Below are 25,296 nucleotides of genomic sequence, written 5' to 3'. Positions count from 1 at the left end.
TGTTTAGTAACTAAAGGTCAACAGAAAAATTCTGAGGCTGCATTTCTTTCTACAAAAAGATGTAAACCAGTATTATTTAATAAAAAAGTAAAGAATTAAAAATTAAAAGACTTCACTGTGGATTTAAGAAAATGGATTTGAAATGTCCCAGTTGATTATTGGTAGAAGAAATTGTGCTTTTTAATGGATAGGGAAACTTTCTGGAACAGGTGGGTCAGGAACGTATTTACATGAGATAACCAAACAAAGAATTGAGTTACTGAGGTGAAATTTAGAAATTTACTGTTACTATTTCACTGCTAGCTCTTGTACTGGAAAGTTCAGTCCCTACAGAGCAGACTCTGAAACAGCTAGAAATGTTCAACCTCAGAAAGATAAAATTATATACCAACATGAGGCTCTGGAATTACAATGTGTATGTATTAGTTTTATCACAAACCATGAGTCTTCTACACAGCCAGGAATAATAATTATTATGCTTGTTACTTTGGAGTTAGAACATGAACTCTAGCTCTAAACTCCACAAGCAGTTGTTTAATTTGGTAAGTAACTTTTGGTGACCCAAACATCCTGAAATATAAATTATAATACCTAGGGACTGCTTAAGTTGCAAACAGACTCAGCTGTCTAAGTTAGAGAGTGAAAATATAAGTGAAAAACATTCATTCATATTCTAGTAACATAGAAGGAAAACAATCTGACTATAAAGTAAAAGGGAGGTTTTCACGGGGCTTTATATATTCCAGTTTCACATGATACCAGGTTAGTGATATATTCTGTCCTCAGGAATGTTCATGTTCCTACAGAAGTATTTGACCTATGCCTTAAGAAAAACATTTATGCAAAAGAGAGGATGACAATTAGTACAGGTAACTACTGCAATGGATTCTTCTATTATGGGTTAGTTCATTTTGCTATAACAAAAATCCTATAGACTGTTAGTTTAATCAACAGAAAAATATTTCTTACAGTTCTGGAGGATGAGAATTCTAAGATCAAGTCCCCAGCTCACTTAATATCTGGTGAGGGGTTGCTTCCTGGTCTGCAGACATTTTTTTTACTGTGTCCTCTCATGTTGGAGAGTAGAGAGAGAAGATGCAAGTTCTCATGTTTTTCCTTAAAGGGCGCTAATCCCATTCACAAGGGCTCTACCCTGATGAGCTAGCTACCTCTCAAATGCTCCATCTCCTAATGCCATCATATTGCTCATTAAAATTTCAATATGTAAATGTTGGGAGGACACAAATATTCAGTCCATAGTATATTATTCATACCTTTATTTAAGTTATGCTGTTTTGGAAATTTCTCTATTAATCCTCTACAATATTCACTGATTACATCTGTAGACTCAACATGGTTATTTCAGAAAACAACCGTGGCAGAAACTGGACGACTCTTCCTTGAATTGTTTCTTTTTCTTTCTGAGCAAGACTCCATTTTGTGGCCTGCCTTGTAGTTATGATGGAGAGTTCTTACTAGTGGAATGTGTATGGAAGTGATGTACATAAAACTTTCATTGAGCCATCTTCCATGCTTGACTTTTCTACCAACGTATGTTGTAATTATATGTTGAACACATCAGATCTCTAATGTGTAAAAAACCTGTGCCCATAAATAAATGCTCAGTGAAGACTTGCTTGTCATTCAGGACTTTATAAGTATGATGTGAATGTACTTCTAATACAGATTTTTGTGTTGCAGCAGTCAGTATTACATCAATATAAATATATTCACATTTGTGGTAAGGGAATTTTAGCTTGCTGACCACTTACTATGTTTTGGGCACTAATATTTCACAAAATTTATTTTACATAAGTTGTTGAAGCAGTTGTGATTGCCATTTCTCAAACGAGGAAATTAAAGTCTTAGAAAAATCAAGCAACTTGCTGGAGAGGACACAAAGCACAGAGAGGATTCGAACTCAAATCTGCAAGTCTCCAGAGCACATTATGTGCTTTTCAATAAACCATTTTGCATCTCAAGAGGAAAATATTACATAAACTACATATAGTGCCCATATTTGTCCATTCATTAACATATTCAATACACAATTCTGTGCTATCCTAGACAAGGTATCCATTTTTTTTTTTTTTTGGTATTGGGGATTGAACCTAGGGGTGCTTAACCACTGAAACACATTCCCACACATTCCCAGCCTTTTTATATTTTATTTGAAGACAGAGTCTTGCTGAGTTGCTTATGGCCTTGCTAAGTTGCTGAGCTGTGAATTCGTGATTCTCCTGCCTCAGCCTCCTGAGGCATGCACAACTATACTGGGCTAAGATGTCCTTTTATTAAGACAGAGAAGTAGTAATTTTTGTTATCTGATGTTCTGACCTAAGTAGTTATACTTCCCACCCCCATTTATATTTTGAAATCCTAACCCCAAGACAATGGTTTTAGGAGGTGAGACCTTTGGGAAGTAATTAAGTCATGATGGTTGGGCCCTCAAGGAATAAGATTAGTGACTTTATAAAAGAGACCCAAGAGAATTCTCTTACTCCTTCCAACATATGAGGACACAGTGAAAAAGCACCATCTGTGAAACAGGAAACTGGGCCTCCACCAAATCTGCCAGTGTCTTGATTTTGGACTTTCCAGCCTCCAGAACTGTGAGCAATAAATTTCTGTTATTTTATAAGTGATCCAGAGTCTAAGGTATTCCATTATAGCATGAATGATATCCTGAAATTCTAAATGCGCTTCTAATTTAAATTATTCCCAAGAAAAGGTATAAGTATTAAAGAAATAGCTCTTGGTATGTAATTTATTCATTACAACAAATAAATAACTACTACTGAGAAATACTAGCTTTAAGAAAATCTAGCCTAATAACAAATGAGGATTTTCTCTCTAAAATTAGGAGAGACATTCCTATGGATGAACATGCTGCTGCATTCCACATTATTGGGATGTGATGGCAAGGAAGAGGAGGAGAAATCTATGCTTTGTACCAGAGCATCGTCATACCAAAATTGGCAGATTCTGCCAAATTCATAATGCCAAAGTGTAAGAGAAAGAATAGTGCTATATAGTTCTAATTAATAATTTTATGACAAAAGTTTTTATTATAGAAATTTAGGAAACTACTATAGTACTAAAACAAAAATGTAGCAGAAATAGAAGCTTAAATGTATTTTTCAAATACCTGAAGCTCAGAGTATACAATCCAGTCTAGTTTGTGCAATACTTAATTTTAAACCTGATTCAATCCACGCAACATTTACAATCTGATGAGAATACAATCTGATGAGACCAGGAGAAATATTTTGAGGAACTCTGGCTCATAAAACATATTTAGTTCTTTTCAACGTTGATGTTAAAATTGGAAACAAATGAAAATCTCATTGATGAGGTATCTAATAATTCAGAATACTATAACAATTTTTAATTAAATATTTAAAAGAGCTTTACACTCTTTCTAGTGCTTATGTCATAAGAGACCATTTTCTTAAAAATAAAAAGTGGGTTGGGCTACTACATAATAAAAACCTGACCCATTTGCTGGTTTTACATAAGCAAAGTGCAACCATATCACTTTGCCAATAGCGACTATTAGAATTAGTCTGGCAATTGTGGGAATAAATTATGTCTATTTTATACATAAATTGAATAGAATGAGGACTCAGTTTATTAATCAGTTCATAGCCTGTTGGGAAATATGGGAAAAGAGAAAGGTAACAATGGAGGACTTTACTCTTATATGGATTTTCTTTCTTTCCTTTTTTTGGGGGGCAGAGATGACAATTGCATCGCGCATACTGGGCAAATGCTCTACCTGAGCTACATCCCCAGTCCCAAACTTTTTATCTTAAAATGGCAAATTTTGTTCTAAAATGTTCAAGCAAAATAGGTCTCACTTATTAGTGGAGAAAACACCTTTTTTTCTTATTAGGTTTCCTACTTCATTTCACGATCCCAAAAGACATGCATTTCCTAAGAGAAAAGATGTGTGCTAGATGCACAAATGCAACTCACCATACAAATACCAAGGGATTTAGTATAAAAAAGGGGACATAAAGTGGAAGGAAGTTCAGATGGGGAGAAACTCTTCTACAGAAAAACCCCAAAGCCATTAACAAGAATTTTGCAATGGGAAAAAATAATGGGTACCTTAACAAGGATAGAACCGCGTGGCGAATTAATGTGGAGGTGAAGTGGCACCCCCTTTCTCCACAGAAAAGCCCTCTTCACCATGGCTGATTTTAAGATCGTCAGCAAAAGAGTCCATTGTAGGTAAACTTCCTATTTTCATGTCACCCTGTTTACTTGGCCACTGGCTGAGAAGATACCAGCACTCCAGGTGCTGGACACCCCCTTACTAGTTTTTCACAAACTTATCCAGTATAGTACTTTGAAGAAATGTGCAAACAAGGCCTCTGGCCTTGAGCTGGGCTTCACAGAGATGTCTACATTTTTAAGATAAGTTACAAATGGGCTCCATGGTAACAGCTGGCAGGGGGAGGAAAGAAAGGGGAGATGAAGCTCCCCCTTCTCAGGTGTTGTCCTTAAAGAGTTAACATGCCCAGAATAGTGAAGGAAAAAGCTGCTTTTGTGTAAACTTCTGCAGACTGTGAATTTCTGAGCCCCTCCCCTTACACGCTGGGTATAAAACTCTGAAACTCCCTGAACTCGGGGTTCAGGGGGATTGATTGATTACAGCAAAGGCTGTACTCTCTGAACCTGGCTGCAGCCAAATAAAACTGTTTCCTGCTATATTCGGTGCCTTGCCTCCTTTGTCCCTACAACACAGGTATTTCCAGAAAGGATGAAACAGTCTCAGAGAAAGTAAACTTTATAAAGAACTTTCTGGACTGTGATGTATGATGAAGTATGGCCATTTTCAAAAACAGTGTCTCCTTTGCACATATCCTCAGGCAATGAACTTTAAAAGAAATGGTATCTTCCTAGTAAACGTAGGGGCTGCCTCAAAGTCAACAAAAATTAATATCCCTAAGAAACCCTTTTTGGAGATTTTAAGAGTGAATTAAGATCCCACTACAACCCTATACCATGTGTGGTAAATTGTTCTTTTTTTTTTTTTTTTTTCAGAAAGGTGTTCTTTATAATGTTTGATAGGACAATAATACGAGTTTGGCGTCTGGGACAGACCGGGAGACCCCCCCCACCCACACTACTGGGGGTGGAGCCCTTTACCCCCAGCGGGCCCCGCCCACCAGGGGGCTTCCAGGTGTGGCCTGGCGCCCGGCCCACTCGCCCTGGGGAGCCGCAGAGATGCTTAGGCATGGATGCGGGAGCCCTAGCCAAGGCGGGTGGGCATGCAGAGGACGCCTCCACCAGGGGAGCTTCTACAGCGAGGCCTCGAGGCCTCGGGTGTCCACCGAGAGCCACGCGGGCGACGGGAAACCCAGAACTTCCCGCTCAGGAATGACTGCCCCCGCTCCCGGCGCTGGCTGGCTGGGGGGATGTTCTCGCGAGAGGAGAGGGGCGTCGGGCGCCGCGGGTTTGGGGGGCACGGGGAAGCCTGAGGACTAGGGCCGGGTAGGGAGGCCGCCGGCAGGCCCGGGGACGCGGGGAAGCCTCTCCCGCCAGTCGCCGAGAGCCAGCCCCTGACGTCAGGAGTTTTCCTCAAAGTCAACAACAAGCCCCGCGGCGGCGGCGGCGGCGAAAACCGATCAGCTACAGCCCCACGAGGGAGGACGGAGGGGGCGGGGAGACGGCGGCAGGGTCCCTTAGGCGCGGTTCGGCCCTGCAGACGAGGCCGCAGACCCCCGCCCCGCGCGAGTCACGCCCAGGGACCCAGAGCCTCCGCCTGTGGCCTCCCCGCCGGCCTGACCCGGCCCCCGCCCAAGCGGTGTTTTCTGGTGATGAATTGAATTTGTAGCCGGTATCCGATTCCCATGTAGAGTCTCCGCCTCCTCGCCCCCCCCCCGCCGCCCGCCCTCCTCCCGCCTCCTCCCGCCGCCGCCGCCGCCGCCCGCTCCAGCTCCGCGGCCCGGCCCGGCCGGCTCCCTCCCTCCCTCCCCTGCAGCCCTTCGCCTGCCCTCCCGCCGGTCGCCCGGGGCTCCAGGGGGCCAGAGGCTCTGCGGGGTGGGGGGAGGATAGGAGGGGTGGAGGAGGGAGGGGGGACCCCCGAGTCGCCCCCTCTCCTCCCCCCGCCCCCCCAGCTCCATCCTCCGCCACCGCCCGAGCAGCTGCGGGGCCGCCGCCGCCGCCTTTGCAGGTAACAGCCACCGCCCCCCACTCTCGCCCCCCTCCACTCCCTCGGGTCCCCCTATCCAGGTTCCCTTTCACTGCGGGCCACGGGCGGGGGGTGGCGGCGGGGTAGAGTGAGGCGGGGGCGTCTGGGTTGTTACTGCGCCGGGGGCGTGGGCGGAGGCTGGGTCACCCGAAGCTTTGGGTGTGGGTGGCGAGGCCAGGGGATGCCCGGCGCGGATGACACCGACACCCCCTTACTTTCCGGGGGAAACTGGGGGGCGGTGGTGCACTGGGGGCCGGGGGAGGGGTGTTCCCGGCCTAGCGGTACCGTCTGTGTCTGGGCTGCCCGGGCCAGGCGCCTCCGTTCTCTGCGCAACTCTGGCTTCTTCCCCTCGGCCCTCCCAGTCCGGGCCGCGGGGCGTGGGGAGGGGGCGCCCACTTGGCCCGGGGCGGCGGTGAGGTTATATAACGCGTAGCGCCCGGTGTCAGTGTGTTTGGGTTGCTGGGGGGGGGGGAGGGGGCTGTCTGTCGCTTGCCCTGGCGCTGGGGCTGTCTATGCGCGTAGGGTGGGGTGAAGGCGAGGATGCACCGGCGTCCCCCGGGGTCCCCTTCCTGTCCCACCCTACCCTGCTGCCTGCGCACAGGAAAAGACGGCGCGGGTGGGGTGGTGTGTGTGTGTGTGTGTGTGTATGTATGTATGTGTATGTGGGAGGTGGGTAACGTACTTGTCTGTGTTTTTAATAGTGGTGGGGTTTTGATCCGCTTGGGAGTTGTGTGCTAAGAATAGAAATGTGCGGAAGATACTGGGTTTGGCTGATACACTGATGCTGTCGCTGCTGGCGGCGGCGGCGGCGGCGGCTCTGGCTGCAAGTAAACAAACCAGCCTCTTCCTCGTCCACCTCCTCCTCCTGCGCATCAGTCTGCATCAGCCATGATGTTGGTGGGGCCCTTCAGAGCCCAAACTTGAAGTCTCGGTGGTTGTTGTGATAACCCTGATGCTGAGGCGGGGTCACCCCTTGTTTGGGATTTCCCGGGAATCTACCTTTAGGCTAGAGATACTGAAACTCTTTGGGGCTAGGTTTTTTCCAGTGCTATTATTTACTGGTTGTTTGTCCTCAGAAAGCAGAGGAAATGCTCACCCATACGTCAAAAGCTAGGATGCTCACATTTATCTATCAAAAAATGTTATGAAAATAAAGCTCATTTTGCCAGTGAGGTATTTTGGTTGTAAGCCCAATGGGTTGTAATTGATAGTTTCCAAATAGAAACGACAACGAAACCTATATATTTATAATAATTTCTAGTACTAATAAAATATTTACACTTTGTTTTTAGAAAATGCTTCTTGAAGCTAAAGGATATGAATGACTTTTCATTCATAGTTAGTACGTTGACCATTACCTCAACTCATTTCTTTAGATGTGTTTCATATTTTCTAAAGTCATAAGTTTTAGAAGAACCATAAATCTCTAGACAACCACTGCATTTTGTTTTCTGTAGACACTCATTGGATGATATATTCACTTAGGGAAAAGTTGGAAAAATCAAAGGTGGACTAGTTCAATAAAAATGATTTAAGAAATGAGATTTAGTATGAGTATCATTTGAAAAATATGTGTAAATATGAATATTCTAGGAGGTGGTTGTCTAAAGTGTGAAATTTTTTTATTAGAAAATGGCTACTTCATACATTTCTAGTTTTTCCATAATATCTTGAGTGAATACACAATTATATGCAAGACATAATGTAACTTTTTTCTTTGTCAATATATAATCTTGATTGTCTTTGAAGATCTTTTTGTTTTCATACTTGGGATGACCCCAGTATCTGGTTTGAGTTTCAAATTTTAAAGTCAGGGAAAGCATACATTACATGAAAGAAACAACATTGGAATTTAGATGAACTGCAGGTAGTGGTTAGTTTTCAGTTGTATTGTGTATTTTCTATGGTATGTTTTCCTACAATATTTTAAAGTTAAAAAGTACATACTAATTATGCCAAAAAAATTTGTGGTACCGTTACTCATATTCATTTTGTCTCCCATGCTTAGCCTTTCTGTAATGATTAGTGAATTGTCTTCCAACTTAAAATTAATATTTAGCTTAATAATCTTGACATTGATCCTTAGTTGTTATGTATGTCAGAACACTTAAAGGTTTGCTTTGGACTTTTTTGGTTATGTAATTTTATTGTTGTAAAATAGTTTTAAGGTTTTATTCATTTAACAAATTATTAGAGTGGAATGTTGTGCTGGGGGCTGGTTTGAGTAAAAATTTTAAATATTTATATTTTATTCAGAAGATTGCTATAGTGAGAATGAATTTGTTTTCAGAATCATTGCAAACAAAAAAACAAAAAAAAAGTATTGGTTAAACTTAGAGAAAATGGAATCTGCAAAGTAAAAATTTAAGATTTTTTAAACTCTAGCTTTTGATTTAAACATGAAAATTTTCAACCATTGGGGCTTCTTTTAAAAGAGGAACTATAAATTGGTTTTGTGGGAGTTTACCTTTTATTTAAACTTTCCATATTTTTATGAAGATAGGTAGTTACAGTTTGCTTGGTTTTTAATACCTGTTAGTTCAGGAATTTGTCCTTGAGATGATTAAGACACACTTACTATTAATATGTTAATGGATCTTTACCTTGATTTGATAGGATCTGGTTTTTAAAGTATGAGTCAGTCTGAAGCATTAAAAATAATTTAAAACTATTTAGATTGGAACAACAATATGCAAGGACAGAAAAACCATTTTCATTTTGCTTTGACCAAATTATTTTTGAAATTTGGCTTGCATTTTTAAGATAATTTCTGTAGAAAATTTGTGTTATAAAATTTAAATCATTTAAAATTATTCCTCAACTCCAGATTTCAGTATGTGTATTAGTATTATAAAAATCCTGGTTTCACACATTGTACACTTTTCTGGAAGGGTAGTCTGAATTTTCTGATGTTGACAGATGTTTTGTCATGGTCTAGATTCCAATTTCCAGTTAATGCTAGTTAGTGCTTGGTGAGTATTTGTCATGTGCCAGGCACTGCTGTGTGTACTTTTCATGTATTAATTCACTTTGTCTTCACAGCAATTCTTGCTACACTTTTGAAAGTGATTTTCATGTGAGAAAAATACTTACTGTGGCATAAAAAAATCTGATTTTTCCTGATTCTGGAACACTTTTCTTTAGCATTTTCTCTAACTTGTTTGTGCCTATTTTTAGAGTTAATTCTTAGAGTTTAAATTTCATAATGTACAATAAGCTTCACAGAATCAATATAGTAAAAAACAGAAGTGTGTTGACTGACCCATTAACATTCTTTTTCATTTCATTTGTTTTAAATGCCAAATTGAATGCCTCTACTGCTTACACATCTTATTTTAACATTGTAGTCTTTCATCAGATTAAATATAAACTCATTTCTCCTGCCAGGTAATCTACAAATAGTGTTTGGTAATTACATTAATATGTTCTTAAATTGTAGGTGTGTGTGTGTGTGTTTTAGTTCTGTTTTTTATCAGTCCTCTGCTTATATTTATTACCAACTGTAGATACTTTACATTTCTAAGTGAGTATATTTTGCTAATCTGCAGAGAAAATAGAAAGATTTACTGAAGGAAGACACAGAGAATGTTAAAATGAGATTTTTTTTTTTTCCTCCCTAGAGGAAAGCCTCTGACCATATTTGAGTGGCTGGGGGATGTTTTGCCAATATTGTAGTTTAGACCAAATTTTGTCTGAATTGCTGTTTGATGCTTTATCTTCCCAACTATTTATTCAGCTCTTGAGGACAAGAACTATGTAAAATCATGATACTGTCACTTATGATGCCATCTATATGTGAAGCAGATTTTTAATAAATTTTGAGAAATCAGATGTTAGTTCTGGAAGAATTATGAGCTATTCAAATAGCTCATCTAATGCAACACTTTATTACTAAGGAAATTAAAGAATTAAAGGGATCTTACACAGCATTACTCTGGGTAGGGCAGAGTCTGGAACAGGGAACCAAGTTTTTTGGTTAGTCCAGTGCTCTTTCTAATGTACAATTGTGATGAACTTTGTTATAGGATTCAGACTTGACTGGTTAACTCTCAGTTAAGCCTGGGGTAAAATTGTTAAGATGATTTTGGCATTTACTGAACCATATATTAATTGTATTAGTGTGTATGTATAGATTTTATTTTATGATTAAAATGGTCTCCAAATCAGATTTTAGATGTATGTTAGAAATATGTGGCCAGTTATAACTGAAGATATTTTGGTAGTCCTCAACCTAGGTTATCAAGGTGCCTTCACATAGAGACAAGTAACACTTTTTATATGAGAAATGGACACTTTTTATAAGAAAAAAAAATGGGATAATTTATCAGAAGCTTGTTTATTTTTATTTATTTGTTTTTTGTGGAACTGGGGATTGAACTCAGGGACATTCTGTCATTGAGCTATATCACCAGCCCTTTTTTATTTTTAGACAGGGCATATCTTTGTTGCCCAAACTGGCTTCGAATTTGGGATTCTACTGTGTCAGCCTCCTGAGTAAGTGGAGGTTACAGGAATGCATCCCTAAGCCTGGCTCTTGTTTAGTGGTTTAGTTCATGAAGCAACGGAATCTGATGAGTATTTTCCTAATTGTTTTAAATTAGAATATTAAATATATCACCTAGTCACAAACTGATGACTTTAATAATGGACATATTGGTTAAATGGCACTCAAAATGCCCTAAAAAGGAAAAAATGCTTTAAGTTTTTGTAGATGTATTTTATAGAAGTGACAGTTTTAAAGAACTGATAATTATGTCTGAAAGTTATATCTATTTAGGTATTTTACCATCACAATCTGAATCTCTGATAGAGGGCTTTAAGAATGTTCCACTAAGTGTATTATTGTGCTCTGATGAGAGGAAAAAAATCCAAAATAATAGTATATGGTTTATGTAACTCACTTCTGAATGTGATATGGTGTTTTGTTTTGTTTTGTTTTAGGTATTGAACCCAGGGTACTTTACCCCACTGAGCTATACTCACAACCCAGCCCTTTTAATTTTTTTTTATTTTTTATTTTGAGACAGGGACTTACTAAACTAATTAGAACCTCACTAAATTGCTGAATCTGGCCTCAAACTTTTGTGATCTTATGTTGCTGGATTATAGGCATGTGCCACCGGGCCTCTGACTGAATTATGACATGTATTTTTTTAATACGTAGCAACTCAAAAGGGAAAGACTATCTTAGAATTAGAAGTTTTATATACTCTCATGTATTTATTATGGCATGTATTAGTTTCACCTATTTCTTGAAATCAGAAAAAAACCATAGAATTATATTGTGGATACCTTTGACCATCATTTGTATTTTAAATAGCAATATTTCATTGTATTTGAACATTAGTTGTCCTTATTCAGTTTGGTTAGCATGTATACAGTATATAAAAACTGTGATAGAAAAAGTACATTTCAGACAGCATTATAGCCAAAGTTTAAGAATTATTATAGTTTAGAGAAAGTTATTAAATTGTTTTCTGACATTTAACTTAGAAATTAACATATAGGAAATTATTATCCTATGAAATTTTGTTCTTATTTGTATGAAAGAGAATTGCTGGAGGCACCTTTTGACTGTATGTCAACTTACTTTTAGTCTTCTGTTATAATTTAATTTGTGATACTTTATTTATTAAATTTTTTATGTAGTTTAAAACGTTTTGCTCTTGTACTTTTGGAAGATAATATGTTATAAAAATTGTTCGGAACTACTTGCAAATGTTAATTATGTATATTTGAGAGTTCATATCTTACTAATGGGTAGAAAGCATATCAAATTGATAGATGACCTCACTTGTAGGTGGTCGCTCTTGTTACTTGTTACTTGTTACTAGCTTGCTATGATAACTGTGGGGAAATGTCAGCATTACTGGTCATAGTTTTCTTAGATTCAATACTGTGGATGCATTAACTGCTGCACAGAGTTTTTGTAGAATCAAATGAGGTCTTATAAATGAAAGATCTTTGACAGATTTTGTTATAGGTTTGGAAAATATTTTTAAAAATACTTACCTTAATTCAATATCATTTTTGCCACAGAGTAGAAAATCAATATATAGTTGACCGAGTAATTCTGTGTATATTACATACTTTTTGAGTGAATGATATTCTAACACATAGTTGAAGTTTAATTATTGCTTAACATTGCATGGTTGATTGCTATATGTAAACATATTCTTTTAAAAAAATTAAAAAATATCATTGAGCAAATAGGCTGTTCTTTCCTCTTTTTTTCCCCATGATAATTTTTGGGTAGTATTGATGTTTATTTTGTTTGGAGTTGGAGCTTGATGATCAAAACAAAAATTGTCAAAAAAAATGTCAAATAAGAATAGTTTTAACGTGTTTTAGTCCTTGCAATTAATGGAATAGGTATATGCTTAAATTCAGTAGGCTTAAAAGAAAAATTCAAAATTTGTCATTTATAACTCACTGGATAGAACACATCTATAAAAATTAGGATTGTAGGAGAGAGGTGAAGTTTTGTTTTCTAGGAAATGGATGGCAAGGTTCCAGCTAATCTTTTTTATTTTTTATTTTATTAAGAGCTCTATAGTTACACATAGTAGTTGGGTTCATTCTGACACTCATCTTGCAGGAAACATACTTTAAAGGATAGGAAAGAATATTATAATTTGAATTATTTACATAGATGTAAATAGTAAATTCATATTAAATTCCAGGATGTTTAAATTCAGTTTTGTTTTTAATGTAGCATAAAACCATTGTCTTTGTTGATTTACAGTATTTGTTTGCTTAAGCTGTGGTTTGCTTCTTTTCTTTCTTTATTTCTTTTTTGGTACTGGGGATTAAACCCAGGGATGCTTAACCACTGAGCCACATCCCCAGCTCTTTTTATTTTTTATTTTGAGACATGGTCTCAGTAAGTTGGTTAGGGCCTCACTAAGTTGCTGAGGCTGGCCTCAAACTTGTGATCTTGTCTCAGCCTCCTGAGTCTCTGGAAATATAGGTGTGCAACACTACGCCTAGGTAGCCTCTTTTTTTAATTAGTTATCTAAAGCTGCATTTTTGTTCATTCATTCACTCATTCATTTATTCCATATTTGTTGAAAATCCAAGTCCCTGGCACTATCAAATTGCTTTACTAATTTATATTGTAATTAAGTGAAATAAAAAATGTGAAATATTTTGTACATTATAAAATGGCATTCAATTATAATAATTATTGTTAAATTCTTCAAATAGTCTTGAATGAAGATACCTTTGTTGTAACTGCTCTGTATTAATTCTGTATTGAATCTGCCATGAATTTTGTGTGAAACATTTTATAAGAATAGGAAAAATTAGATTGTCCACAGTGAAATGTTTAATGCAATAGGCTTAAAAGAAAAATAAGCCAAAATTTTGTCTTGACTCACTGGATAGAACACATTTCTATAGAAATTAGGAGTGTAGGAAGGAGGTTTGCTGTACTCTAGGGAACAGGTGGCAAAAGTTCCAGTTCATCTTATAGACTAGTGTTTTTAGTAACATGAAAGATGACTTGGGGTAAGACCATAGTTTGTTGCTTATTTTTGACCTATGACATCTTTTAAGTTCTTTGAAGAAGGTATTATTTTAGCCAATAAATAACCAGAAGCAGTTTTAAAAGCTGAATATTACAATTATTGACCGGAAGATTGTGTATTTAATGTACGTTTTTAGCAGCTTAAATTTTATACAAACACTGATAAAAAAAAAAAACTTATCTAAAAAATTAGTTTTTAGAAACTATTTCATTGAAAAACAAAATTTCTGGATTTAGATTGATCTGGGTATTTCATTTTATTGTTTTGTACTGAAGAGGCAGTGCCAGTGGAAAAAGCATACATATATGCCTGGTTGTCTACTCTTGGTTCTCCCATATAGTGGCTGTGTGAGCTTGGGCAAGTCATGTTATATGTCTGACTTCTTTTTCTTCAACTCTAAAATACAGATCCTTCCACCTTTAAGATTTCACTAATAAAATGTCCACTTATTTTCAATTTTGAAAATACTTCTTGGTGTTCTTCATAAGGATATCATAATGCAGATTATTTTAATAGGAAGTATATGTTTATTAGATATTTATTTTTTGTTATTATTAATTATTTCCCTGAGCTTTTGTCCACTTTCACTGTCAAGAATAATAAGATGTAAAATTCTCTTGAACTCAGATTATGTAATTTTATAGTCACAAAGAATGGCTTTACTACGGACCTGGGGATATAACTCGGTAGAGTGTTTGCCTCGCATGCACAAGGCCCTGGGTTCAAACCCAGCACCACATAAACACACAAAAAGATGGCTTTACTAGATGTGGGACCCCTTGCTACAAGTACTGTCAAAGAGAAGAGCTACCACACAGATCTTTTGAAGACATCATTTTGCCTGAGTGTTTCCCAATGTTAGCTTATTATTTATGTAGTATAATGAGTTAACCCTTTCAGTTACCTAGCTCTGTGTTATGTAGCTGGGTTCTTTAGGGTGTTAAAGCAGTCAAATTAAAATGATGATTAGATTCTTTCCTGCAGGCTTTCTTGGGGGTGGGAGGTGCCATTTTTAGTGGTGAAATGGGTCTGATCTTGAATTAGGTGAAAATTTTGTATGGTGGTATTAGTTTAGGCTTTGCTGGAATAAAGAAGTTATACATATTAGAACATTTAATACATTGCTAGTGATGTTTTGAGAAGGATGTGGTTTGTAGAATTTTCCTAAACTTATTTGACCAACTTCTTTTTTATTTTCCAGAATTTCTCTAATTTAGTATTCTGTTAAACATATTTTGGGAAAACAAGCCTAGATTTTAATACCCTTTTTGACTCTTCAAGAGCAGATACCTATGATGATTTTGAGTAGTCCTGGTCCAATCTATGGGTATTGCCTTCAGTACCATGGCACAAGAGGTTGTTTTCTTTTAAGCTGCAGAGCCTTTGTCAGGCTAGTCAGGCAGTTCAGAGGATGTTTAGTCTTGACTCTCGATTGCTAAATGATTAGGCTCTGTCTGCACTTAATTTGCATTGGAGAAAAACCTGTAATCTAGTTCAAGACTATTTAGGGAGTCTGATCTTAAACTTAACTGCTATGTTTTATTAATCAAAACCCAAGTTGAGTGGGCTGGGATTGTAGCTTCGTGGTAGAGCCCTTGCCTACCATGTGTGGGGCACTGGGTTCGATTCTCAGCACCACATACAAATAAACAAAATAAAGGTCAATCAACAACAACAACAACAACAACAAAACAAGTTGACAGATAGTATGGTTATATAGTCTGTACATCCATTTTTCTGGTTATCTAAAATTTATACTTTTGTTCCTGGACTACTATAACATCAGTGTGCTGGAACCACTTCTTTGGAAATGTGGAAATGCTGTAATGCAGTTTTGTCCTTTAACTCCTTTTTAGGTTGAGAGGGATAATAAGAAATAGTCCTATAAACTCACCACTATGTATAAGGATGTTTTTAAGGACTTTTAATTATTGCACTTTATGATATCTTAAGAAGGCCCATGGAATGAATTTCTGGTTTTTGTCCTAGGAGGCATTGAATTCTTTTTGGGCAACTTTTTCCATTTTTATTATAAATATTTAAACCTGTTGTGTTTCCTGAAATTTGTGGCTCATCTTTCATAAACAAAGACTTTTACTCTGATTTTCTTTTATCTTAAGGCTATGTAGTTTTCAATTAAAAACGCAGACTCTGAAGTCAGTCAGCTTGGGTTCATATCTGGACTCCCATCACTTATTAGATCTGTGGAACTCCAGTCAAGCTGTTTAATCTCTGCCAGCCTCAAGTTTCCCCATCTATGAAATATAGTTAATAGTACCAATAAGAGGGTTGTGAAGATTATCTGAGAATGATAAATGTAAGCACCAATAACAGTGCTTAGTACATCTTGAATACTCATTTTTTTCTACTTTCATATCCTCTTTGTTTCACTTTCTTCATGTCCTTTAAAAAAATAAATGATTTCTCATTATGTGCTTACTGTAAATCTACCTAAAATATTTCCTGGAATAAGGCTGAGTAAGAATACATAAACATTAGTTTCTTAGGACATCATATTTTCTTAAAGTACAGCAAAATTAAAAATATTCATAATGGTTTGCCTTAACTTTCTGGAATTAACAGATTTAAGCCACTTAACTTTCATTTTATCTTTTCTTCACTTCAGACACATGTCACAAATTTTCTATATTATGTTTTGTACAGGTGTGACAGTGGTTTTCTTAAGACATATTTTATTGTAATCTCTTAGATTTAAAAGTTTTGCTATCATTTGAAATCTGTCATAAGACCAGAGAAGTGCATTCATTATAGAAATATTTAATAAATAAGCTCTGCAGTTTGAAGAGCTAGACTTTTATGTGAGGTCAGGCAAGTTGAAGACATTTACAAAGAATTAGTTGTTTGTTATTGCTATGTGAGTTGCAAGAATGGAAAAAAAAAAAGAAATTCTTTCTTCAATACTTCCTTCCAGGCTGAGTCATCACTAGAGAGTGGGAAGGGCAGCAGCAGCAGAGAATCCAAACCCTAAAGCTGATACCACGAAGTACCATTTCTCCAAGTTTGGGGCTCAGAGGGGAGCCATCATGAGCGATGTTACCATTGTGAAAGAAGGTTGGGTTCAGAAGAGGGGTAAGTGCTCAACAAAATCGAAATGATATGGTTGGTAAGCGTGCTAAACAGTGAGTGGTGTCTTAGAAGTTGATCTTTTTTTCCTGAAATTTTTAAACATGCTGTCTAGTAAGAGAGAAATGATATATAACATATATGTAAGGATTTTGTTTATTAGAGATTTCTTTATAATTCTTGACTTTGATAATTTATGGTTTAGTTATGAAATGAGATTTGACTTTCTGGTACATTATGTGCATGCATATTAGTGCTATATTTTTCTGTGGTGTCCACAGATAGCTTTAGAGTCATTTAATATGTAGGCGAGGTCTTATATGTATTTAATGATATATAAATATATAAATAAAAGTATTCAGTTAAATTTGGATGGTGGCACAGGAAGGGCTTAAAATAATTAAGGGGGGAGGGGTCACCAACAAACTCATGGAATCAACAGTTCCATAAATTAGATATGTAAAGTCTTGAGGTAAAAGGCCAAATGAGAAGTTGTGTTTTTTTGTATTTTTAATTTTATATTTTTATTTTTCATTATCTATTTTTTGTATTTACTGCTCAAAGTAAAATGTTCATTATTATTATTATTAAAGAAAGAACTCTTTAATGTAAAGCTTAATTTGTTATCTGTGAGATTACCTGCTTATGTAGTCAATGTATTTATTAGAAATCTAGAGTTTAGACTAGTTGCTAGGCAACTACTGTTTACTCACATGGCTAAGTTGAGTAGGATGAAGACGCTGCCATTTTTAGGACTTTTTAGTTCCTGTTTTCTGGTTAAAGGTACTTCTTAAATACTGATTTTCATATTCTTTGAAGATTTATAGCTGATACCTATGCTGAAAAGCTGTTGTCAGTAGTTAAATGTGATTGTATATTATTGAACTTTTAAATCAGCCTTATTGAGTTGTAATTTTCTTACAATAAAATAAAACAATTTTAAGTTACACTTTGGTAAGTTCAGCAAATGTAGTGTAACAGACATTGAAGATACAGAACATATCCATCACCCCAAAAAGTTCCTTCACGTCCCTTTGTAGTCATAGTCCTCATTGATTCCCTCAACCCTACCACTAATCTGCTTTCTTATGATGATTTTACTTTTCTAGAATTTCATTTAAATGGAATCATGGGATCCATAGTCTTTCGTGTTTTCTTTCACATGACACAATACTTTTTTAAAAAAGTTTTTATTTATTTTTTAGTCATACATGACAGTAGAATGCATTTTGATATATAATACATACATGGAATGTACATACTTCAATCATATTGTCTGTTCTATTCTGCTGCCCTTCCTATCCTCCCTACTCCTCCCCTCCTCTCCCATCCTGTCTCTCTATCCAATCTAATATGACACACTTTTTTTTTCTTTTTCTCATCACCACATCATATATGTATACACGACACAATACTTTTAAGATTCACCCATATTGTGAATATCATTGGTTTGTTCTTTCTTATTGTTGAGTAGTATTCCAAGGTTTGGAAATATCACTCTTTATCTGTAACATGTTTAACAGTTAATGACATTTGGACTTTTTTTGTTTTTGGTTATTATGAATAAAGCTGCTTATGAATACATGAGTGCATGACTTCGTATGTTATTCTTATTTGTCTTGGGCAATAAACTAGAAATGAGATTGCTGAATCATATGGTAAGTGTGTATTTATAAGAAGTATGTGTTTAACTTTATAAAAACTGCCAAACTGTCTTCCAGAGTGGCTGACCATTTGTTATTAAGTTTTTCTATAATTAAATTTGGAAAGCATTTTCAGATTTCCAGGTTTTAGTGCCTTATGAAGGTTTTAAAAAAATTTTAAACTTGTGTATTAATTTTCATACCTTGGTTTTTGGGGGATGGCAAATAACATAAACCTTTTAAAATTTTACTTATCTCTAAAATTTATGTTGTGAGGACTAAATGAGATAATGAATATGCTATATATATTTTTTAATATATATATATTTTTAGTTCTTGATGGTCCTTTATTTTATTTGCTTATTTATATGTGGTGCTGAAAATTGAACGCAGTGCCTCATGTGTACAAGGCAAGCACTCTACTGCTGAGCTACAACTCCAGTCCCAGAATATGCTATATTTGACAATCCTAACATAAATGTAGATCTGTTACTATGTCCTTATGTTTTTCAGGGTTTTTAGGGTGGTTCTTTAGTCTAATTAATTTTATCTTGTCTGAAATAGCATGTAGAAGGTTAGTATCTAGTGCTTGGAATATAGAAAAAAAAAGAACTCTTTTAGTGTTTTTTTCTGCATTGGTCAGAGAAGGGGAATTGTGTGTGTGTGTGTGTGTGTGTGTGTGTGTGTGTTTGAGAATAGTTGTATGAATGTGAGAATTTGAATAGTACAGAATGGTATAGATTGAAAAGGGAAGATCCTTTTACCTCTTGAGTTTTTCTTCTCAGAGGTAGTAATTTTAGATTTTAAAATTCTTCTCCTGATCATTATCCTAATTGGTACATTATACATTCAACTTTATTTGTGGCTTACTCTTGTTACCTAATCTTGTGTGTTTTCATTCTGAAAAATGAAGAACTTTCAATACCTATTACACCTGTTCCCGCCCTTTTAAATTTTGGTTGACTTTATGGTTAAATGTCAAGCTGTTGGACCACTTTAGAAAATATTCGAATGTTATCTATAAACTTGCACTTTACAAGTTGTGAAAAATTAGGAACCCTTGCCATCTTTCCCTTGAATTCCTCATATTTCCTTCTTAATTTATGTCAACTATGACACATATTTTGTCAAGATTTACTGTATATATTTGTCAACTGTGCAAAGGAGTAAACAATGTTACAATTATGTAAGTAAGACATATTGCTAAAAATGTTGTATGATGGGATTCTTAGGGAAAGAAGGAATTTCTTATATTCTATTGGTACTCAAAATTGTGCCAGTCTTAATTTAGTTTGGCTTCTAGTTTGAACCATGACTGTTTTTCCTTGACTTTCTAATTGCCATATTTCCCCCCTTTTTGTAGAAGAGAGCATGACTTCATCCTAATCATTCAGTTAATTAGCTTTTTAATCATACTATTCATTGAAGTTCTAATATGAATTGACTTTTCTGGAGATCATGCTCAGCTGTCACATTATTTAATTTATTTCTCAATTAAGTTCTTGGCTTTTTTGAACCTCATGTGTTTGTTTTTTTTGTGTGTGTGTGTGGGGGGGGTTGTTTATTTAGTTTTCTAGAGCACCTCCTGAATTAATTTTTCAGGAGGACTGTATGTGAGTGCTTGTTAGCATAATGTTTGAAAACATCCTTTTTGCTTTCATACCCGATATGGAACTTGACTGGGTGTGGAATTCAAGTTTAAATATGTTTTCCTTCAGAATTTTGAAGGATGTATTTCATTGCCTTTTAGTGGCCAGTTTTACTGATAAAGAAGTTTGATGCTCAAATGAATTATTTCTATGTAGGTAACCTGTTTTTGTTTTCTCAAGAATTTTTGTGCCTTTTCATCATTGGAATTGTGAAATTTAAAGTAAGATGTCTTTTATTTATTCATCCTGTAAAAAATTTGGCGGAACCTTTGAACATGAAATTTCTTTGTTCTAGGAAATCTCTTATATCTCTTTTTCTTTTTTAAATACTTTTTTTAGTTGTTGCTAGACCTTTGTTTTATTTATGTATTTATACGTGGTGTTGAGAATTGAACCCAATGCCTCACACATGCCAGACAAGTGCACTACTGCTGAGCCCCAACCCCAGCCTTTTTTTTTTTTTTTAATTTCTTCCTTTGTATAGTTTCTGTATTTATTTACTCTTTTCTGGGCTTTGAATCAGTCTATTGTTTTGAAATTTTGATTTACCATTTAAACTTTTTTTTTTTTTTTAAGAAAGAAAAACTTTTGTTCTGGACAATTTTCTTGATTCTTCTATCCCTATTAAATTATTGATTTCAGCTATTTATATATTTGGGAACTGCTTGTACTTAATAGTCACCTGTACTTAATAGCTATCATCTTTAATCTTAGGATACTCATTAGGTTTTTATTTATTTATTTATTTATTTATTCATTCATTCATTCATTCATTCATTCATTCATTCATTCGTTTGTTAGTACATACTAGGGATTGAACCCAGGGGTGCTTAACCACTGAGCCACATCCCCAGTCCTTTTTTCATATTTTATTTAGAGACAGAATTTCACTGAATTGCTTAGAGCTTCACTAAGTTGCTGAGGCTGATTTTGAACTCATGATTCTCCTGCCTCAGGCTCCTGAGACCCTGGGATTATAGGTGTGGGCCATCAAGCCCAGCTCCAAAATTTTGGAGATTTTTCTCCACTTTGAGTGACTTTCAATTTGTTTGTTGTGGTGTTTTTTTGGAGATGCTAGTTTTCTTCAGGTGTCTGATGATAGCTGTTTGCCTGTATAATTGTGAGAGAAGGAGAGGGTTTACTGGTAGTGTCCTCTATTTTTATAGTTTTCTTCTTTATTGACTAAATTATGATTTGTGATGGTAATTTCAATACTCTTGAAAACATTAGGTGGACTGGTAGGGGAAATGAAAGTTAACATTTTTTCTCTGTCTACTATTCTTAATTTATTCCTTTAGATATTTTTCAGTATTATTTTGTGTTTTAGTTAAATAAATTTCATGGTATAGCCTCTTGTTGTTTGGTTCTATTTTTGGTTTGAAAAATTTCTTCCTAAAATAGCTTAATAATATTTACTGTCTATGTTCCCTAGGCAGATTATTATCACCTGCATTTTTGTGAATGTTTCTGAAAATAGATATGATATATCTGCCTCAAGGTGTGGTTGTAAGCACTACAAGATAATTTGTTTACAGAAGTGTTTTAAAATTATTTATTTTATTAATAAAGGAGATTGATGTGGAAAAGCTATAAAAAATTTTGTGACTTAGTGTATAGCTCATTGATAGAGCATATGCTTAGTATGCTTGAAGCCTTGGGTTTAATTTCCAGAACCCAAAGGGGGGAAAAAGTTATAATTGTAGTCCTTTCTTTGAATATTAGTACTTTTTCTGAAGCCCATTGTTTGGTAAATATATATTTTTATTGGTTCTAATTAGTTATATATGACAATAGGATATACTATGACATAATTATAAAAGCATGGAATATCATTTGTTCTGATTCAGTCCCTAGTATTTCCCCTTCTAATTCCCTTCTCTCTATTTTATTGATTTTTCTTTTTCTTTCTTTCTTTTTTTTTTGGTTTAACCCATGGTACTTAATCATTGAGTTACACCCCAATCCTTTTTCTTTTTTTATTTTTAAGACAGGGTCTCATTAGGTTGCCTAGGGCCTTTCTAGGTTGCTGAGGCTGGCCTTGAACTTGTGATCTACTGTCTCAGCCTCCCAAGCTGCTGGCATTACAGGTTTGCACCACTGCGCCTGGCTTCTATTGATTTTTCTACTGTTTACACACACACACACACACACACACACATATATATTTTTAAATTAGTGTCTTGTGGATATACATGATGGTGAAATTCACTGTGATATATTCATATATGTACGTCAGATTCATTCCACCGATTTTTCCTTATCCCATCCCTCCTCCTTTCCGTTTATTCCCTCTTATTTACTTCTCTGATCTTATAAACTTCTATTCCTTTTTTTTATTATACCCCCCTTCCCATTTTGGATTAGCTTCTGCATATCAGAAAACATTTGACCTTTGATTTTTTTTGTGGGGGAGTGACTTATATGATAGTCTCCAGTGCCATCCATTCACCCACAAATGCCATTAAGTTATTCTTTTATAGCTGAGTAATACTCCATTGTGTATATATACCACATTTTCTTTATCAATTCATGTATTGAGGGACACTTAGGTTGATTCCATAGCTTAGTTATTGTGAATTGTGCAGCTATAAATGTTGATGTGCCTACGTCACTGTAGTATGCTGATTTTAAATCCTTTGGATGTATACTGAGGAGTGGGATAGCTGAGTCATATGGTGATTCTATTCCTAGTTTTCTTAGGTTTTTCCACACTGTTTTCCAGAGTGGTTGTACTAATTTGCAGTCCCACTAACTAACTATGTATGAGTATACCCTTTCCCCACATTCTCACCAATATTTATTGTTGCTTGAATTTTTGATAATTGCCATTCTGACTGGAGTGTAGTTTTAATTTGCATTTCTCCAATTGCTAGAGATGTTGAACATTTTTTCATACATTTGTTGAGTGTACTTCTTTTCAGAAGTACCTGTTTAGTTCTTTTGCCCATTTATTAATTGGGTTTTTTTTGTGTGTGTGTGTTAAGTTTTTTGAGCTCTTTGTATTTCCTGGATCTTAATGTTGTGAGGAGCAGGTGGAAAGGGTTTTTGGATCAATTATTTTCAATTAGCTCCTGTCTAGATATAGTCTGATTTTATTTGTATTTTAAGTGAATAATTTGCTTTTCAGTAAATGCCTTCTTGGAAAAGGAAAATAAAAGTTTTAATTATTGATATTATATGGGTAAATGCTTACCTAATCTTGGTTATTAGTAATATGTTAATAATTAAACTATTTTTTTTCTGTAGCAGTTGAAAAAATTGTATTTATTGAGATAATATTACAAACAGAGTATTGTTGGTATTAGAAATAACAATAAAAAATTCATGTAGCAGACATGGAATAAAGTATTATTGCACTGGGTGTGGTGGCACACACCTGTAATCCCAGGGGCAGGAAGATTGCAAGTTCAAAGCTAGCCTCAGCAACTTAGTGAGGCTGTCTGGAAATAAAAAATTAAAAAGGGCTGGGGATTTAGCTCAGTGGTTAACTGTCCCTGAGTTCAATCCCTGGTACCAAAAAAAAAAAGTATTGTCTGTATTTTTCTCCTTGGTTGACCTAGGAGATTCTTATTTTACAACTTCGCTGCCCATCATCATAGGTGGCATCTGCATATATGTAACCTTCTTATTAAATTATCTTGTTCAAAAATTAAGTCTATAACTCAATAGATCTGTTGTTGCTTAGTTGTATTATGGCCAGTGGTAGTATTTGTTAGGAAGAAAGTTCATTAATAAAATAGGAAAGTTAACCTTTTAAACTCTAACGGTCTAAATCATAAAATTAAGCAGATTGCAGTAATATTAATCATAAGCTTATTATAATCTCTAAAATTTTATTTGCTTAATAATACTCTTTCTTTAAAACCAAAGAAATACAGTGTTTTAATACTATAATGAAGTACCTGAAATATTTTACAAAGAAAAGTGTTTATTTATTTAGCTCACATATTTTGGAGGTTCAGTGGCATAGCATCTGCATGAGCTCATTTTGTTGAAGGTCTCATGGTGGATGGCAGATGGTAATGGTGGGCAGTGTAGGCCATTACATCTGAAACCAGGATCAGAGGAAGGATGGGAGGTGATGGGCTTGTTCCCTCTGTAATAATCCTCTTGCAAGAACTAAAGAGTTTCTATGGGCACTACCTGCCAAGGGCTTGCCCCTGAGGACCCAATTCCAAAATTTCTACTACCTTGCCTAATCTCCAGTCACAGTATGCTCTTGGGAGACATTCAAATCACATCCAAACCATAGTGTTACGTAGTCTGTTATAAATGTTGAAAGTCAATTCCTTGATAACAAATTAAAATCTCATGTATTATTTGTTAATCATTTAAAGATGTGACTTTTTTAAAACTGCAGCTCTAAAAACCTAAAAGGTGGCTTATTTATTTATTTATTTATTTAAATCCCAAAACAAAAACCAGATTTGTTTTTTGAGATTGGAACAGCTGTGTTGCCCGGGCTAGTTGTAGGCTTAAGTGATCTTGTCTCTGACTCCCTCGTTGCTGGAACTATGGGAAAAACATGTTGATTGTTGAAAATGCTGCATGTATGTGTTAATCACTTAACACTTTTTGTTGTAATAATATCAAACAAATTGAACTATTGTGTTTTTTGTATGTAACCAGTTTGAGCTTTTAAACAACTTTTTTCTTGGTTTATTTTATTACTTATGGTTTCCAGTTCAGGGATATCCATAAAGTTTGTCCTTTGAATGCTATTTGCCTTATATTCTATGAAATGGCTTATTTAGATGAAGCAGAGTGTTAGTACCTGGCAGTTCTAAGCTAGAAATTTTTTATGTTTATAAATTGTCTCACAAGACAACTTAATTCTGTTATGCAAAATATATGTTGGCAACATATAGATTGTGAGCCGAATTATTGTAGTGTGTAATTGTTGTGGTCTAGTAAAATTTAATTAAGTTGTTGCGGGAAACAAACACATTTTGGGGGTGCTTATCTTAGTCTGAGGGCCTTTCCTTCTCCTTTTCTGTGTACATACTTGTGTTCTTTTTGTTCGTATTTATTCTCAAAGTGACTAGAAACAAATTATAAAGTGATTAAGGCAAAAGAAAATGACAGTGTGGTTTCCTGTTTACTACTCATCAGCAAGCTTTTTCCATTAAGTGTAAAGAGCTGTGCTAGTGACTGTATAAACCACATAGTAAATTAGAGAAGCTCACTTT

The 25,296-nt window shown here is 35.9% G+C and overlaps 1 protein-coding gene across 6 annotated transcripts in view; it reads left to right on the top strand.

The window, feature by feature from the left end:
- Window positions 1-6,036: 6,036 nt before the first annotated feature.
- Akt3 (AKT serine/threonine kinase 3) overlaps window positions 6,037-25,296 on the top strand; it is a 273,567-nt gene continuing 254,307 nt past the window's right edge. For 3 of the 6 annotated variants that reach the window (XM_058575178.1, XM_046432495.2, XM_058575175.1), the window contains exons 1-2: window positions 6,037-6,184; window positions 16,664-16,821. In XM_058575178.1, the coding sequence (XP_058431161.1) occupies window positions 16,776-16,821 (46 nt within the window). In that variant the 5' untranslated portion in view covers window positions 6,037-6,184; window positions 16,664-16,775. Of the gene's footprint in view, window positions 6,185-16,663; window positions 16,822-25,296 lie in introns of those variants that run through there. The other 3 variants (XM_046432493.2, XM_058575176.1, XM_046432497.2) reach the window with 3 other exon arrangements.

Source organism: Marmota monax, unplaced genomic scaffold (genome assembly GCF_021218885.2).
Source record: "Marmota monax isolate L192 unplaced genomic scaffold, Marmota_monax_Labrador192_F-V1.1 WCK01_AAM20220418_F8-fsc00090, whole genome shotgun sequence".
In the NCBI taxonomy this organism is placed as follows: Eukaryota; Metazoa; Chordata; class Mammalia; order Rodentia; family Sciuridae; genus Marmota; species Marmota monax.
Note: the sequence above shows the minus strand (reverse complement) of the source record. Positions and strands in the feature narration are given on the sequence as shown.